A 17,674-nucleotide genomic window follows, 5' to 3' on the forward strand; every position below is an offset into this window, starting at 1 on the left:
TGGGTGGGAAAAAGTTGTTTTCTCTCACATAGGTCATAAAGAAGGAAGGTTTAATATAGCAGTTCGGGTTGGGTTTTTGAAAATAGAACGAATTGACTTCGATCCCAATTTCGGGTTGATCTGTCACAAATTTTTGGCCTGTTTGATAGATTATTTGAAAAATGTTATTCTAAAATATTTTTTTAATATTTAGATAATTTTTAATCCTCTACTTTTGTTAATTTAGCTAAACACTCCCTCAATAAAAGTTTAAAAATTAACTAAAGCACCCTATCACCCAAGAGGGTAGCCAACCATCAACCACCGCTGTTGGATGGCAGCCGACAATCGTCAAAACAACGCACGATCGACTATTTCTACTAGATCTATCGTAGATCTGGCCATCGTTAATGACCAAATTATAGCCGTTAACAGCTAGATTTGGCTAGAGTTTAGCCAATCATACATCATTCTAGCCACGATAGCCAACGACGACAATGATGGTGGCCATTGGCCAACAGTGGTTATAATAGGATAATTGAAAACAAATTTCCCCTCTTTTTTATTTTAAAAAAATTATTAGATTTGGATTAGTTTTTAGAATAATTTTTTATTTTTAGAAAAAAAATATTATTAGATTCGGATTAATTTTTAGAACAATGATTCAAACCCATATTCTATTTTTTTAAGTTTAAAAATATATTAAAGAAAGTGAAAGAAGGATGAGCTTTAAATTATAACACAATTGTGTCATGATTTATTATTATTCTAATAATAATACAAATTTAATGGTAATTAATTGTCTTGTTTTGTCTTTCCGCACGTAACCTTCTTTCCTTCTTCGTCTCTCTCTACTTTCTGCTCAAATTGCAGTACTCCCCTCGCCACTCTCCCTTCAATAATTTTCCACGCTCTTCTCCACACTTCCCTCTTTAATTTCTCCCCCTTCTCCATGTTAACTCCCTTTCTTTTCCCCTCCCTTTTTCTTTCTCTCCATTTCCTCCCTCCCTTTTCCCAGAATGCCCCACTCTTTCCTTTCTAATTCCCCCACCACTCCTTCCCCTACCTCCTCCCCCTCCCAAAACGACACCGTTCCCTCCACCTCCTCCGCGACCTCCGATATGTGGAACTGCCTTTGGATCCCGATCCTCATCTCTCTTTCTAAAGAACTTTCTTCTGCTAAAGCTGAGTCAACCATTATTCTACCGAGTCAGCAACACCCAACTGACGACTCTGTGACTACTTTGACTGTTCCCGTCCCTCGCTGTCCCCGGCCTGACCCCAAGCTAAATTATCGGCCGGTCATCGGGATTCTAAGTCATCCTGGTGACGGCGCTTCCGGTAGGTTGAATAATGCAACGAACGCGTCGTATATTGCGGCCTCGTATGTGAAGTTCGTTGAATCGGCTGGCGCTCGTGTTATTCCTCTAATTTATAACGAACCTGAAGAAATTTTATTTGAGGTGAATGATTTAGTGGTTTATTGACTAAATCCAATTTTTTTGTTGCCGTTGTTGTTAGGGTAAAGTTTGTTTTGATGCTTGTTGCAGAAGCTGAAGTTGGTGAATGGCGTGTTGTATACTGGAGGTTGGGCCAAAACCGGTTATTACTACGAGATTGTTGAAAGAATTTTCAAGGTAAATAAGCACATGAAAGTGCTTGCGGAAAAGCACTTACTGAATGTTTTTTCAAAAGCTTTTTTTTTCTTTACCCCTTAAAAATCGCAATTTGAAGAAGTGTTCTGGCAAAAATGCTTTTTCTTTAAGTACAAAATAATTTACTCCTAAATACTTTCGTAAAAATACTCACTGAATGCTTCTCCGAAAATTACTTTAATCGTTTTTTTTTTTTTTTTAATTTATAGACTGCTAATTTTTTATCAAATTTTTTTTTTTGCAAAAATATAAGTTCTTTTTAATCATAAAACCAATGGTCTTTCGAATATACAAATAATTCATTTTTTCAAAAAGCACTTTAGATGCCTATTTTTCTGTGCTCAAGAAAACGGTTTCTTAAGAAGTTGCTTTTTTATCCGGGAAAAAAACCTTTTTTTTTTAATTTTTAATTTTTATTATCCTGATTAGGCTCTAGGAGTAAAAAAAAAAAAAAAACGAGTTTGATTTGGTAAAAGGGCTTTCTAATGATTTCAAAGCACCGTGAAGTGATTTACTGAAGCTTACCTTTCTACATTTGAGTTAGGCCGTGTTAGTATAGTATGGTATAGTATAATAGAGATTGATTTATCTAAATATTGAGTTTCTTACTGTAAAATTTTTCATTAATTATAAGCTTTTCTCTTCTGTTTCTGGCAGAAAATTTTAGAGAAGAATGATGCGGGAGATCCTTTTCCATTATATGCCATTTGCTTAGGCTTTGAACTTTTAACAATGATCATTAGCAAGGTAAATTTTTTTTGTTTTTTTTATTTGTCAGACCACATCATTCTTGTGCTTAGGTGAAAAATGATTTAAACTATAGGATTCCTTGGCATATTTTAGTGAAGTTTTTTTTTTCTTTTTTTTTTTTTTTTCCCTGAATACAGCTTTTGTTTTTTTTCCCTTGATAACAGAACACAAACATTCTTGAATCATTCAATGCAGCAGATCAGGCATCGACTCTCCAGTTCATGAGAAACACTAATATTGATGGAACTGTGTTTCAAAGGTAAATGATTTTCATTATTTTAAAAGGACTTTACTGTGAATACACGATGATCCTAATATCCTATTACTCTTATTATGGTGAACACTTCTAAGCATGCTTATACTCATATGCTTTTACAGATTTCCACCAGATTTGCTTAAAAAGTTGAGCACAGATTGTCTTGTCATGCAAAACCACCATGTGAGTCACTTGTGCTTCTTCTATTGCTTAACATGTTGTGCATTTCTCTATCCAAATTCAATTAATTGAAAGGATCTTTTGGGGTTGTATAAAAGGTATTGGGATTTAACATTGCTCACACCTGGGGTAGGGACGTGTTTGGTTTAAAATTATAGGTTTGATAAAAATAATAAGTGTAGTGTGAGAAAAGAAAAGAAATTCTGTACCTCCTTTTTGATATATGTATAATACAATTTTCATTGTTCAAAAGAAAGTGGAGTTGCTTTTTTTTTTTCTGGGCATTGTAATATAGAACTAGAATGATTTTTGAAGTATAAAATTCATTTTATATATTCTTATATCTTTATATTCTTTTTACCCTGAAATACCCCAGAGCTGCTTCACGAACTCAAGTTTGAAAACTGACCTCTGTCTCCTCTTTCACATCCCCAGTTTGTTTGTTTATTATCGGAAAGCAGTCAAAGGATATTCTGGCCCTTGAAACAATACAAAAATAAGCTAAGCCTGGGGAAGAAAATAATATCAGTGTCTCTTATTAATAATCTTTGCTTGATTAGGCAGACTTACTTCCAAATTTTGCTATGTAGTTTTCCTCTTTGATTCAAAGGCCTGAAATTAGTTCATTTTTATGTACTTTATTCAATTTATTTCTTAAGATGCTGGTCTTAGAGTTTCAGAGATGGACTCTCCAATATTTTTCAAGTGATGTTATCATTTCAAATTTTGCCATATAATTTTTCTTTTTATTTAATCATACATGTGAGACTAATCTTTCAATGCTATATCAGTTGGGATCTAAAAATTAGGATATATAGTATTATTCATATGTTTTATTGCTGCATGGTGTTTGAATTATTTTTAGGTTAATTGAAGTTTATGTGTTCTTCTTTTCAACAGTATGGCATTTCACCTGAGAGAATGCAAGAGAACTTGGATCTATCTGGGTTTTTTAAAACTTTGACAACAAGTGCGGATGGAGATGATAAGGTAAGGTTCATAATCAAATTTTTATTTTTATATTGATATGTGGGCTCAGGAAATAATTACGACATGCTTTAACTCAATATGAATAGTCTACTGGAAGAATTCTAATTATGGTATTCATAATTTCAGGTCTATGTCTCTACAGTACAAGCTTATAACTATCCTGTGACTGCTTTCCAATGGCATCCAGAGGTATTTACCTCAACATGCTTCACATTGTTCCATGTGTGCCCCATCACATATAGTTTATTATTTTGACTATTGGATGTATGGAAATATTCTTTTTGACATTTTACTTTTTATCTATATTAAATATATTTAGCTTAAGAGAAAAAAAATTCTGCAAATCAAATTCTGATCAGTATCAATGTTGTTGAAGGTCTAACTTATTTGAGTTTGTTTTAAGAAATAAATGCTGTCAAATTATTCAAGGCAACTATACTAGATCGTATGTCTGGGTTTTATGAAGGGTGAAATGCATGGTCACTTAATGTGTGGTTCAGACTGAGCTTCATGCTGTCTTGATTGTCTGATATGATGTTATTTTATAGCTAGCTTCACTAATCTGTAATTTATGTTAAGAAAAATTCAATATTCCATATTGATGTGCCTTTTTTTGGCTTAACTAGATTGCAAATTATTTTCAGCTCTGTTCCTGTGTGCTTATGTGTCCACATTTATGTTTGTGTTAAATTTTTTTCTTCCTCAATCTGTTTGCTGTTATTGAGTAGAATATTACTAGATCTCTTGGTAATGCAACTGATTTCAATTAAGGTGAAAAGACTAATCAATTGCTCTGCAGAAAAATGCTTTTGAGTGGGGGTTATCGGGAATTCCCCACTCGGAGGATGCCATTCAGGTGACTCAACATGTTGCAAACTTTTTTATCAGGTTAGTTCTTGATAACCATGAAAGTCTCAATGGCTTATATTGTAAAAGTTAAATTTATGCTCACTGCCCAAGCAATAAAGTTAATAGTATTCAACAGGCAATTTCTTGCATCTCTTTTGTATTTTCTAAACAAGGCTATGTAACTGTTCTTTGGATGTTCTTTACAAATAGTGATGCTTCAAATGCCGTGACCTAGTGTTTAGTTGTCAAAAAAAGAGACTAGGTTAGGACTTTGCATTTGTGCATAACTATAATGATTAAAGGTGCTGAGGCTGATATCAACTGTATGTCTGTTGTGCAGTGAGGCTAGGAAGTCGATGAACAGACCGCCTGCTCGAAAAGTGCTTGACAACCTTATCTACAATTACAGTCCCACCTACTGTGGAAAGGCTGGGTAAGTGTTACTGTCCTTGAATCCCAAGTGGTATGTTAAGGCTCATTTGGTATATTGTTTTTAGAAAATGGACTTGTAGAATAAAACTGGAAAATGAATTTTGTTTTTGAGGGTTTAAAAATGCCTTTGGTATCACTTCTTTGAAACTATATAATGAAAACGCATTTGGTGCTGATTACTTGTACAAACTAATAAAAAGTATGAGAACAATACGAAAGTTAAAAAATGGTTGTTAAATCAAACATTTAATATTTTGATGATGATACTGAAACCCATCTAACTTTACATATAAATTTATTGATTTTATTGTTGTATGATGTCTTGACTGCAGGAAGGGATATGATGAAGTTTACATTTTCCCATGATTTCAATCCTGAATTTTCTGTAAAGGTTACAATTGTAACAGACTTGAAAAATGTAATATTGTTGTAGACTGTAAGGGACTGTTTTAAAGACCATTTGTCTGTTCCTTCCGGGATTGGTTTCAAATATGTTGCTACTTAGTTTTATTCCACCACATCAAGTAGAACATACTACCTATTATCAACATCAATTATACAGGAAAATTTCGTAAATAATTTTATTGTAACACAATGACCTATACGAAGGGCACCATCTTAAATAAATGTTTAACTGTTGCAACAGCTCCGCAGCTGGTTTTAAACTGCCGGCACATTTTTGTCCTGAGCTTCTTATGGAAGATTTTGTTTCTAAATGTCTTACTAGACCTGCACTTAGATGACTTGAAATTCCAGTCGTCTCTATTTCTAGTTTTAGCTTTTGTGCTAAACCTCACAAAAAAGGAAACAAATGGGAGTTTGCTGCTCAGAGTGAGCTGAAATGTGGGCGTCTCAAGGGTGGCATTTTTCCCTTGGTGATTACGAAGACAGCATTCATGAGAGCTTTCAGAGTATCAAGAATCTTCATCCAATGTAACACAGTTATTATTTCAAACAAGGTGTGTATAATTTTATGATATCAAGATGGTTGAAACCTGAAATTCATAAGAGAAAGAACAATGGGGGCAAAGGAGTTTGCTCTAATATATTATGCAATATGATGCTGGGCATCAATTGACTGACGTATAGAACGATTTCATTAGATCAACACAATAAGTATCTTGCTGATACATTATTTCAAAAGAAAAATAAAATCAAGTACAGCATATTATCAACATGAATAAAACTATGTGCACTAACCAATGTGTACTAATCCAAGTACTAACATTGGAAATTTGAAATTCCCTTCAAATTTTTTTTTTTTTTCAAATTTCTAATGTTAGTATTTGGATTAGTACACATTGGTTAGTGTACATAGTATTACTCTCCTTCAAGTTGTTTATGAGACAGGTATAGGACTGCAAGAAACGTCATTCTTTTCAACTGCCATGGAATTTTCCCATGAAGTCTGTTTGAAAAGAGGTCTAAGGATTCTAGATCTGCGAAATTTCCCAATGACAAAGGGATGTTGCCAGTTAGGAAGTTTTGAGAAACGTTGAGCAGTCGAAGTGATCGAATCTTTCCAATTAAATCAGGAATTCCCCCACGAAAGCTATTGTTTGAAAAATCAATGGTACTGAAAATAGTGAGGAATTTCACCAGTTTAACTTCATTCTTTTTTACAAGCAATGTCAATGAATCTTCATAATATGATTCACCCATATACTGCAGATTCCTTTAAGCCTCACCACTAATATCCATCACAGATTTCATGTTCTCAAAATAGAATAGGGTTTGGGATATGATCTGTTTATATGAGGAACAGAGACCTCCAAGAATAAGCGATAGAGAGATTAATTGACAAAATTCTTCATTGATAACCACGATCTAGATTTAGACTATTATACATCTTACACTTTGACTCCAAATGACTCCCAAAATACTCTAATTGTCTAATTCAAATCTAATAAATTATTCTATCATAATCATAAAAGGATAATAAGATAATCATAATTCTATCCTAATAACATAATTATAAAAGACTTAACATAATTATCCCTAGAATAATCCTAACAAAATACCTTGCTAGCAGCAAACCACTGAAATTGTTGTTCAAGAGATCAAAGATTCACAACTTAGAGAAAGAATTTTTCGCCATTGGATCATCGACTAGACCATGAAATTTATTGGAGCGTGGAACAAGAACTTGTAATTCCGGAAGAGTTCTCAACCACTGCAAAAATGTATCATTTATGTTGTTGTTTTCGAAAACAGAATTTCCAACATTGTACAATTGATCAAAGATGGTGGAACTGTCCCTTCAAATCTATTGCCATTGAAGTTAAGGGTCCTTAAATTGTTACCCTTTGCAAATGTTTGAGGAATGGTGCCATGAAACCTATTCTTTCGTAGAACCATCACATGCAAACTATTGCTAAAGTTTCCCATGCATTTTAGAATGGTGCCACTCAAGCAATTATTAGAAAGGTCAATGTTAGAGTCATGAAAATGACTCTATTAAAGTGATTTAATACACTTTGTTATGATTTAATTGACTATATATCGAGACAATTTATGAATTTATTGATGAAAAATAGCATTTTAATGTTTTCTTACGAATTTTTCATGTTTGAAATGATTTTAGAAATGGTGTGAGTTGGTATTAGCTAGGTTGTGGTTGATGGATTATGATTGATTTTGTCTCATTTATGTTTATCAAGGGGTAAAATGTCATATTTCCAAGGAGTTGATTTTGTCACCTTTTAAATGTGCAAGGACTAAAAAAATTATTAGTCGTGAAAATGTAGCCAGCCGCCTCCCATCAAACCCTAGCCACCATCCACCATTTTTTGGCGACTCTTCATCTTTCAAAACTTCGATTGGCCATCACCTCCATCATCTCCTTGAAGATCTTCTGCTGCCATTCATCATCATTTTCACTGCCATGTCTCTTGGTATTCCGACGTCGATTTAGCTTCCCCAAGTGGCAGTCATCCTTCCCTTAGCGTTCCCGAGCATTTCAGCCGCCGTTCAGCAACATCCGTTGTAACGCCCAACATGGAGATACATGATTTAAATTATGTTTTATAGCCCTTGGTTAATTTTTGTTAGAATTATGTTAAGAGAATATGAAGAAATGCCTTAAAACTTGCATTAAGGGTAAAATGGTATTTTCAATCAAAATTAGTTGAAAAAGTGGGGAGTGAAAAGAGAGAGAATTTCATAGAGAATACAAAAAAAATAAGGGCATTATGGTAATTGACTAAGGGACAAGGATGAAATTTCAAAAAAAGCGTAAGGGCAAAATGGGAAAGCATGTTTATAAAATAAGATGATAAGGGTTTGTAACCCTTATTTCCTTCATTCCACCGCCACTCTCCTCCTTCATTTTCTCTCAAATTTTCATTCACTTCTCCAAGGAATTTGAGGGCTTTTGAGTAGATTTTCATAGGGTTTTGATTCTAGGCATCAAAAGGTAAGAATTCATGCTTTTTATCTATGATTTATTTGTGTAAAAGTTAAGTTCTTATGAAGTTTATGCTTAGGGTTAAGAGAAGATTTGAATCCAACAAGAGTAGAGAGCTTAGGAGAGACAACTCAAACATAAGGTAAGTAAATTCCACTCAAATCCAACTCAAGGTAAGTAAATTCCACTCAAATCCAACTCAAGTTAAAGTTTAAGAAAATCAAGTGAGTAGAGATTTCCTTTAACTATGTATATGTTATGATTATTGAGAAATTGAGATGAGATGGATGATTATTTATGCTTGTTGTTGGATATATTTGAATATGAGGAGTGTATGTGATGGTTTGATGATGGGTTGAAATTGGAAGAATTGGAGAAATCTTTTGGGAGTGTTTGTGCCGTGTAGGTATGGTGATGATATAAGAAAGTTTTTCTCTCAATTTGGGTGGCTTAAGAAACCAATAGAATGATAATTAAATTAGGGTTTGTTCATGCACAAGTATTGTTTGATGAAATGCCTAAGAGAAGTATGAATGGAGTAGAAACGTTAATTTTATGTAACATTGCATATGTGCATTTCAGAAGTGCATTTAAGTAAGAAATTTTAAGCATGAGTCATCCATATGCATATAATTGTGTATGTCTAGAAACTTAAGAAAGAATGAAGAATAAAGAATAAAGAATAAGGAATAAAGAAAGAAAGAATAAAATACTCTAAGAATAAAGAGAATGGAAGAATAAGCATTAAAGAATTAAAGAGTGTTAAAGAAGAGAAAAGAATAGGTTGTTGTGATGGGGAACCGTGAGTGTTAAGAAGAAATTCCCACATACACGCCACCTTAATTAAGTGGCATAAGAAGAAGAAGAATTGTACGACCCGTAAAAGTGTATGTGGATGAGGGTTGTACCAAGAAGAATTTCCTACATGCATGCCACCTTAATTGAGTGGCCTAAGAAGAAAGAAGAAAGAAGAATTTGTACGGTCTGTAGAGTGCATGTAGATGAGGACTGTACTCACTCACACGACCAAGGTTCCAAATCCATACATCAACCCAGTCCGATCGGCAAAGAATAAGAAAAGAAAGAATGAGAAAAGAAAGAATAAGAATAAGAAAGAATAAGAAAAGAAAGAATAAGAATAAGAAAGAATGAGAAGGCTTGAACAAGCAAAGAAAAGAAAAGAAATAGAACAAGAAAATAGAAATAAGAAAGAAAAAGCATTTTATGCATTATTGCATATGCATTTTATTCATGCATATTGCCATGAATTTCATCATGGTTAGGAAGAATAGAAAGAATAAGAAAGAAAGAATAGAGAGAAGTAGAAAGAAAGAAAAGAACAGTGAGAGTTAGAAACAGAGAAAGAAACAGAGAAGGAATTAAGTAAGGAAAGAACCTAAGAAGGAGAAGAGTTAATGGATTTACTTACTGAGCATTTTTATGCTCACCCTGTTGTTTTTTCCATATTTTTGCAAGAAATAGGTGAGCAGCAGTCGAAAGGACGTCGACAAGCGAGGAGGATTGGCATTATTGTTCACTGTCGCTAAGTTTTTGTACTCGTTATTTTGATATATGTAAAGAATTATGTTTTGTAAGTGAAGGAAAATTTGGGCCCAACTATTTTCATCTACTAATTATGTATGTTGTTATTGTATATGTTCTAAAGTATACTAGTAGAAAGTAGTTATTACATCCGTCATGAGTCCATTTGCGCCGCTGTGTCTTTGCTCATTCCAGCCAAGGTTCTTCCACTTCCCGGTGTCGATTTGTCTCCCCAACTATCGGTCATCTCTCCTACAGCTCCCAGCCACCTTGCTATCACAGTTTTAGCCACAGCCGACATGTTTTCACTGAGATTCGCCGTCACCGACGATGATCGTTCACCTTTTCATGTCCTTTGGTCTTCCTCAGCCACCAATCTCTCATTCGAATTGCCGGCGATGTGTTTCCCACATTTGGCAGTGACCGGTTAGACCCTTCAGCCATTATCAGCTCACCATGAGCGGTTGATCTCCGGTTGCCGTTAGGCAGAGGCGAGACTAGGATTCAAGCTATAGTTTTCTTCGCTTAAACTTTTGACTAATTGGATTATTAATTACACATTGAAGATATGATTTGATTGTTGTGTATTGTGATTTGAGGTTTGCTTTGTTCCAATATGATTACAATATGATGCATGATTTAAATTATGAAATGCTTTGTTGGATTGTGTTCGTTGTAAAATCAAACTGATTGCATCTTGAATGTTGGGCTTGAAAGTTCTGAATGATGGATTATAGTTTCCAATTGTTTCTATACTGATTACAATCTTGCTATATATTGTTATTCAGTAATGTTTCTACTATATATGATTTCATTCAAGTGTGATAAATTTGTGATTGTATTACAAGGATTATGGATTGTGTTTATTCTCTCTGTACCAATTAGTGGTTTTAATTGATTGAGTCTCTTTGTTAATTGAAGATAGTCTTTAACCAATCAACATGTAACTAAGATAACAGGGAGACATGATAGATTATACTTGGTTGTGGAAAGACTTTTTATGTGATTTGTCTAGCCTTGTAGGTTTAGGAAATCTAAGAGTGAGAAGAAGAATTGCGTGCTAATTCTGAGTTGAGCCGAAGCCTTAGGGCAACACCTTTAACATTGTGTTTCAGTTAGTAATTAGATTTCCTGAAATTATTTTCTTAGGATACTAGTTGATTAAAACTTGTCATTTTTACTTTCGTTTACCCAATCATACCTTAGGTTGAGAGTCTTTGCTCTCTATGGATTCGACCCTAATTACTGCTACTTACATGACAACCGGTTCAACAAGGACTTCATTGTCCCTCATTTTACATATTAAATGAGGTATTTCTCCATTTAGATTATTGTTTGAGATAAAAAATACTTTTATATTAGGTGGTGGAACTGGAGCTGGTCCTTCAAACAAGTTGGAACAAAAGTCAAGATATTGAAGGTTCTTCCATTGAAGTCATTTAATGCCTGTCAACAAGTTTATGAAAAATTAAACTCTAAATCCTATTTGTTAGTCTGATCCTTTGTTTTCCAAAGTTCCAAAGTTTGTACAAGTACAGAATTAAACCAAAATATGCGTAAGTCTTATAATAAATTTTTGAAAATAGATTGTAAATCAACCTAGATCATAAGAACAAAGAAAATCAAAAGATAGCCAATAGAATTCTTAACATAAAACTAACGATATTGCAAATAAGAGAGATTTCCGAGAAATATATAAACCTAAGTTCCTTCAAATTTTTAAACAATGGAGTGCAAAAGATTTAATGGATAAATTAATCAAGCAAAGAAGGATTATTTATCTTACCAACCCCCTTCAAAGATTCAGTTCAAATGATTTGGTTAGGAGATTATACAACGGAAAACATACATTTGAGATTAATAACATAGAAATAAAATCACACCACAAAAAGAGACACTACATTTACGTGGTTCAAAATAACCTGGCTACATTCACAGATGAGAGAAATCCACTATAGTTTCATAAATACGATATACAAGAGTACACGACACTATCATAAATCTGGTATATAATTAACAGACCAGTACCTAAAGTGAAAACAATCCTAATTTTTAAGACACTCTACCCATGGTGTCTTATAGCCCTTACATAAAATATCTTATGTTCTAACATTCTCTCATAACCTTCAATTGGTTCTCACCCCTATATTTATACACAATATATTTCAATTCTTAATAGGATTCTCATAATTCTATTTCTATTTACAATTGTATTCTTTATTAAAAGGTTTTTCTATGCGATTTATAAAATCATAGTTGAATGAACTTGGTTAAAGACATACAATTTAACATGAAAATAAATAGGAAAACGAACCACAATATCCCAATAGATTCTGGAGCTTTCAAAGTTCTACGGGAAGCTAGTTAGAAGGATGTTCATGGTCCCAAAGTCAGCTAGTTGGAAGGATCTAGTAAGCGACCCAAGAACTTCGAGCTCTGATACCAATTGTCATGACCCTATTTATTTCACCATTAGATAACTCAAGCTTGCTAGTTTTGAGAATAAGAGAGAACACTCACTCAAACTCATAAGATTATGCTAGAGAAAAGAGTATTCTTTATTACTTAAGCTTATAATTCTTGGATGGTTTGGCCAAATGAGGCCTCCCCCTATTTAGAACAATCTTAACTTATTATGAACGGTCTAGATTTACACAATGTTCCACATTCAATGGTGGAGATTTAAGACCTAAAATCTTCTACCAACTACCAATAATTCAAGAGATACCTGCAAATGTGTAGAGAACTCAAGAGAGTTCTAGAATTTTGTGAAGGGGGCTAGAACTTTTCTAGCTTGAGATTTCTACCAAGTATTTGATGAAATGCTTGTGAGGCGTCACACATGGCAAATAATTGAAAAAACTAATGATTGTGTTATGCCTAAAATATATGTTGACGTCACCTCCACCAATTAGCTCTTAGTAGGCATCTCCGCCAACCTCCAATTCAGAATGATATTTTGTGTAGCCATCTGCCAAAATTTCATTTAATTTAAGGATATGAATGAAAGCTTCCAACGAATCAAAAGGAAGGCAGATCTTCACCAAATCAAGACAACTTATAAAAACACTTATTAACTTAAGCTGAAAAGAGTATAAATAGGCAACTCCACTCCTCACAACGGGATCGATTATCAAATTCACATATTTGTTTTACAGAAAAAATAGCAAATATACACTACTAAAAGAGATCGACTTATCATTATCCTAGAATACTTCAAGTACTTGTAACCATTGAGAGATCGTTCTCTTTGTAATCTTCATTAGTGATCATAAAAGAAATCATAATACAAACATAGTGGATGTAGGACTTGCTCATAGCATCCGAACCATTCTAAAACTCTCACTTGTCAGCTTGTTATTTACGTACTAAGTAACAAGCATCATCACTGCATCATAAACACATCTCACAATCACCTCACATGTAACCTCTTAGCACTTTATATGTGCGTAGTCGTTAGTGTGAAAATTACGTATTAATAGACTGGAAGAACAGCAACAACACTCATCACTAGTTTCATTGTTGCTAGTTAATTTCAAAGTCTTTTATTACTATAAAACATGCCAATGACCCGTGAGACACGGTTTGAAATTTCTCAATTCTTGTGCGAAACTGACAGTCAATTTGGAAAAAGTGGCTTTGAGAACTATTTGCAGGTAATTTCCTGGGATAGTGCTCTCCCCCCAGACTTGAAAGATATTTCACCATTAGATGTCCACAGTGGACTTCTAAGTCAATAAAAGGATAAATGGATCTAAATTTTATATTTACACTCGTTAAACTATTGATATTTGACTCTTAATTTGAGTAAATAAAGTCTGGGAGAAAATGAACATAATACAATGGTTTCATTTTCATATGCAAAATCAGCTCATCAACGAGCTTGACTTAAAAAAGTTTCGCCAATAAATTAATTAAAACTTAAAAGACAGTGCAGACCTCGTAAGAAATGACGAAAAAGTCCTCATCATTCTTGATAATTCCTGGGAAATATTAGGCTTAGAAGAAATTGGGAAGTTAGCTCTCCTGGGTTGAATCACGGTTCTTAAGGCACTGGACATTTCAAGAGAATGCAGTGGCATGGTAACTGCAATTTTGACAGTTTCAAATGTATTAAGACCGAAAAATTTAGACTACTTTGGAATTCTATATGTTGATGATATTGAAGAATTCCCAATCTTGTTTTTTTTGGGTTTCCGAATGGACATTGTTTTTCTTTTTTTGAATTAGTCCTGGTTAAAACTAGGGGTTAAAACATGGTTTATCAGCAAACTGTGATTGTTCCAAGATGTGCTGACTAAATTAGACCATACAATTACAGAACTTTCTGTCAATAAGGGCAAAAGGGTTTTGTATAATTTGAAGAGATCCGGACAATTGAATTTAAATTCATAAGAGAAAGAACACTGAGGCAGAAGGAGAAGACAGTTTGCTATTGCTAAAGTCGGTTACATTATGTATGGCTGATACATGATACCAAAAAGAGAAAACTACTTTCAAACACTAATTTCTTCTTCTTTTCTGTTTGTTCTTAATCCTTCTCACCGTTTTGTGGGAATTCCCTTCAACTGCGTTTACAAGCCATTGAGGCTTTCTTGTTGTGAACACAAGACATCCAATAATCAATCCAAACGCCGTCCCACATCCATAACCCATCAACACAACTTTCCAACCAAAATCTTTTTCAGAGTCTGTATCACCTGATCTCGGGGATGGCTGGGAAGGCTCACCGCTGCTGCATTTCTTCTTTAATGGAACTCCACATAATCCCCAGTTTCCTTCGTACGAATCACTTGAGAATGTACCGAATTGGTTCCCTTCAGGAATACGTCCCATAAGGTGGTTTTGTGACAGGTTCAGCAAAGAGAGAAATGTCAAATCAGTTAACTGCCATGGAATTCTCCCGCCAAGTTTGTTTGAAGAAAGGTCTAAGACTTCGACTCCTTTCAAATTGCCCAACGATGGAGGAATCTGACCTGTAAGATTGTTTTGAGAAAGGTTGAGGTGATTAAGTGCTCGAAGCTTTCCAATTACTTCTGGAATCTTACCATTAAAGCTATTATTCGAGAAATCAATGGTATAGAAAATAGTAAGAATTTTCACTAGTTTAACCTCGAGCTTTTTCACTACAAGCGTCACTGAATCATCATAATACCTGTCTCCCATATACTGAGGCTTCTTTTTAACTTCAACACTCATCATGGATTTCATATTCTCAAAGTAACTCACAGGTAATGAACCACTAAAATTGTTGTTCGAGATATCAAAAATTCTCAACTTAAAGAAAGAAGTACTATTGGCTTTAGGATCCGTTACAAGACCATAAAATTTATTAGAACGAAGAACAAGAACCTGTAATGCCGGAAGGCTTCCCAACCATTTTGGGAAGGACCCGTTTATCTTGTTATTTCCCAGATCTAGGACTTCCAACTTTGTACAATTAAGCAAAGATGTTGGGATTGGCCCTATCAATTCATTGCCATTGAAGTTGAGAGTCCTCAAGTCATTGCCCTTTGTAAATACTCCAGGAATGTTGCCACGAAACTTATTCTCCTGCAGATCCAACACGCGCAAACTGTTGCTGAAGTGTCCCAAGCATTCTGGAATGGTACCCGTCAAGCTATTGTTGGAAAGATCAAGAACTTCAAGGGTACTCATATTGCTTATTAAATGAGGTATTTCTCCTGTCAGATTATTGTTTGATACTAAAAAGACTTTCATGTCAGGTGGCGGAACTGGAATTGGTCCTTCGAACAAGTTGGAACGAAGGTCAAGATATTGAAGATTCTTCCATGGAAGTTGTTTGACGCCTGTTACAAGTTGTAGGAAACATATATGTAAAATTGAATCAGATCTATAAACTCTACTAATTGTTTGAAAATATTTTTGGATCACGAATCAAAGGCACACTTAAGTTTCTTACAATTTTCCAAAATAGATTTAAACATGGTAGTTGTAAGATCAGTTAAGTTGTCAACAATATGAACAATGGTGGCATCAACTCAGCCACACCGTTCTGAAGATAATAGAACCCAGGAGCTTCCTTTTGTCTCAGCCTATGTTTTCTGAAATTCTTGAGTCAGTTGACTATTATAAGTAATTTTTTTCACACACCGATTCTCCCATAATCTATTTTTATATTCGCACTCAAAAGTAACACGAGTTGTTTTTTCACAATAGAAATCTGCTTGCGATTAGTAAAAGAGTACCACTAGCCTTACAAAGAGGCATACAAAGAAACAATCCATACCTTTCAAATTTATGATTGTCTCTCTCTCTCTCTCTCTTTTTCCATTCTTTTAAGGACAGTAATTGTCTCTTTGTATGCCTGGGCTAGTGCTACTCTTAGTAAAATACCAAAATGACTTCCAAATAATTTGTTATTTTAAAAAAATAAAATTGCTGTCAAAATGTCATTGCCAGGCAACTGTTATCATTGGCAACAGCCACCCAGCCATCGAAAACCGGCCACCAATATTGGAGAATATCACAGATAGGCATCCAACAGTATTCTAAAAATAATTCTTAATAAAATTGTTAGTAAATTACCCAAAAAAAAAAACAGAGTAAACTACAGTTTATCAGGCAACCTATAACTTTGGGTTATAACTGATTAATTTCGAAGCACAACTATAAGTGTGATAATGGTAAAAGCTACATAATTCCAAATGCATCATGATTCCTAAATAAATAAATAAAATTCTCAGTATAGAACTTACATAGATAAGAAAAAAGGTCAAGATATTGAAATATGAGTGATTAATTTCCAAAAGACATCAATATTACAATTTCAAGTGTAATTAAAATGATAAAGGAAAGAAAGATTGTTATCTTACCAACCGTTTTTGGCTGCTCATAAGCTGCTTTAAGAGTTCTACGAGGGAGGTCGGAGTCGGAAGAGTCAAGGCGATTGGAAGGATCTTGATTAAACCTTAAAAGATCTTGTTTCTCACTCTTGAAGAATCCCAAGTCAGATCGTCCACTGCAGAAGCTACTATTAATGGTTAAAAGGGCAAGTAACACAATAAAAAGAATGGTTGCAGGAGCAGCAACAATACTCATGGATTCTTTCATTGTTTCTACTTACTTACTCAGTCCTTCTTCTACCATAAATATGATGAATGAGCGTGTAAAACAATCTCATATTTCTCAGCTTGCGTGTTGACCTGGCAACCAATTTTCCAAAGTAGGTCCAGAACCTCATTTTTCTGCAAAAAAGTAGAAAGGAGCTCTGCTGGAATATTGCTATGGGTCAAGGTTTTAAATGTTTACAGTTGTTCTATGTCCCAACGTGTGCTCCTATGGTAATCAAGTCAAGTCAATTAAAGAAGGAATATAATTGCGGAATGGAAAATTCACACTTGTAGAGTTGTGTATTTCTATTTATCCATCGGAACCGAATCAAATAACATGTATTCTTATCCAAAATTTCTGTTGCACTTACTGCTAAGATTTCCCCCAATTGAAACGAGAAAATGATTAATCGGCTGTTTGCCAACCACCTAGTCGATTCATGACTGAATTGACCATTTATAGTCTAAAATTTTAAGTAAAGGTCTGACATATTTTTTACGATATCAATGTTCAACTAATTTTTAATTCCATCAATCCCTTTCTATCCTAAAACGTTACGTA

General features: G+C 34.2%; 2 protein-coding genes across 2 annotated transcripts; one reads left to right on the top strand and one right to left on the bottom strand.

The window, feature by feature from the left end:
- Positions 1-796: 796 nt before the first annotated feature.
- LOC116115190 (gamma-glutamyl hydrolase 2-like) lies at positions 797-5,667 on the top strand. Its single transcript, XM_031401350.1, has 10 exons — positions 797-1,442; positions 1,530-1,616; positions 2,292-2,381; positions 2,549-2,643; positions 2,763-2,823; positions 3,721-3,810; positions 3,937-3,999; positions 4,610-4,698; positions 5,000-5,092; positions 5,424-5,667. The coding sequence occupies exons 1-10, from the start codon at positions 999-1,001 to the stop codon at positions 5,455-5,457; spliced, it is 1,146 nt and encodes a 381-aa protein (XP_031257210.1). The 5' UTR covers positions 797-998; the 3' UTR covers positions 5,458-5,667.
- An 8,786-nt stretch (positions 5,668-14,453) lies between these two features.
- On the bottom strand, positions 14,454-17,156 carry LOC116115204 (receptor-like protein 33). The gene is made up of 2 exons (XM_031401363.1): positions 16,876-17,156; positions 14,454-15,849 (listed from the first exon to the last, which is right to left on the bottom strand). The coding sequence occupies exons 1-2, from the start codon at positions 17,111-17,113 to the stop codon at positions 14,543-14,545; spliced, it is 1,545 nt and encodes a 514-aa protein (XP_031257223.1). The 5' UTR covers positions 17,114-17,156; the 3' UTR covers positions 14,454-14,542.
- Positions 17,157-17,674: the final 518 nt, after the last annotated feature.

This window comes from Pistacia vera, unplaced genomic scaffold, assembly GCF_008641045.1.
Source record: "Pistacia vera cultivar Batoury unplaced genomic scaffold, PisVer_v2 Contig732, whole genome shotgun sequence".
In the NCBI taxonomy this organism is placed as follows: Eukaryota; Viridiplantae; Streptophyta; class Magnoliopsida; order Sapindales; family Anacardiaceae; genus Pistacia; species Pistacia vera.

Coding starts and splice junctions, on each gene's coding strand:
- LOC116115190 (XM_031401350.1), top strand. CDS start 999: ATGCCCCACTCTTTCCTTTCTAATTCCCCCACCACTCCTTCCCCTACC. Junction 3,811..3,936: donor GTGCGGATGGAGATGATAAG/GTAAGGTTCATA, acceptor TCATAATTTCAG/GTCTATGTCTCTACAGTACA. Junction 4,699..4,999: donor GTTGCAAACTTTTTTATCAG/GTTAGTTCTTGA, acceptor TCTGTTGTGCAG/TGAGGCTAGGAAGTCGATGA.
- LOC116115204 (XM_031401363.1), bottom strand. CDS start 17,113: ATGAAAGAATCCATGAGTATTGTTGCTGCTCCTGCAACCATTCTTTTT. Junction 15,850..16,875: donor TGAGCAGCCAAAAACGGTTG/GTAAGATAACAA, acceptor AACTTGTAACAG/GCGTCAAACAACTTCCATGG.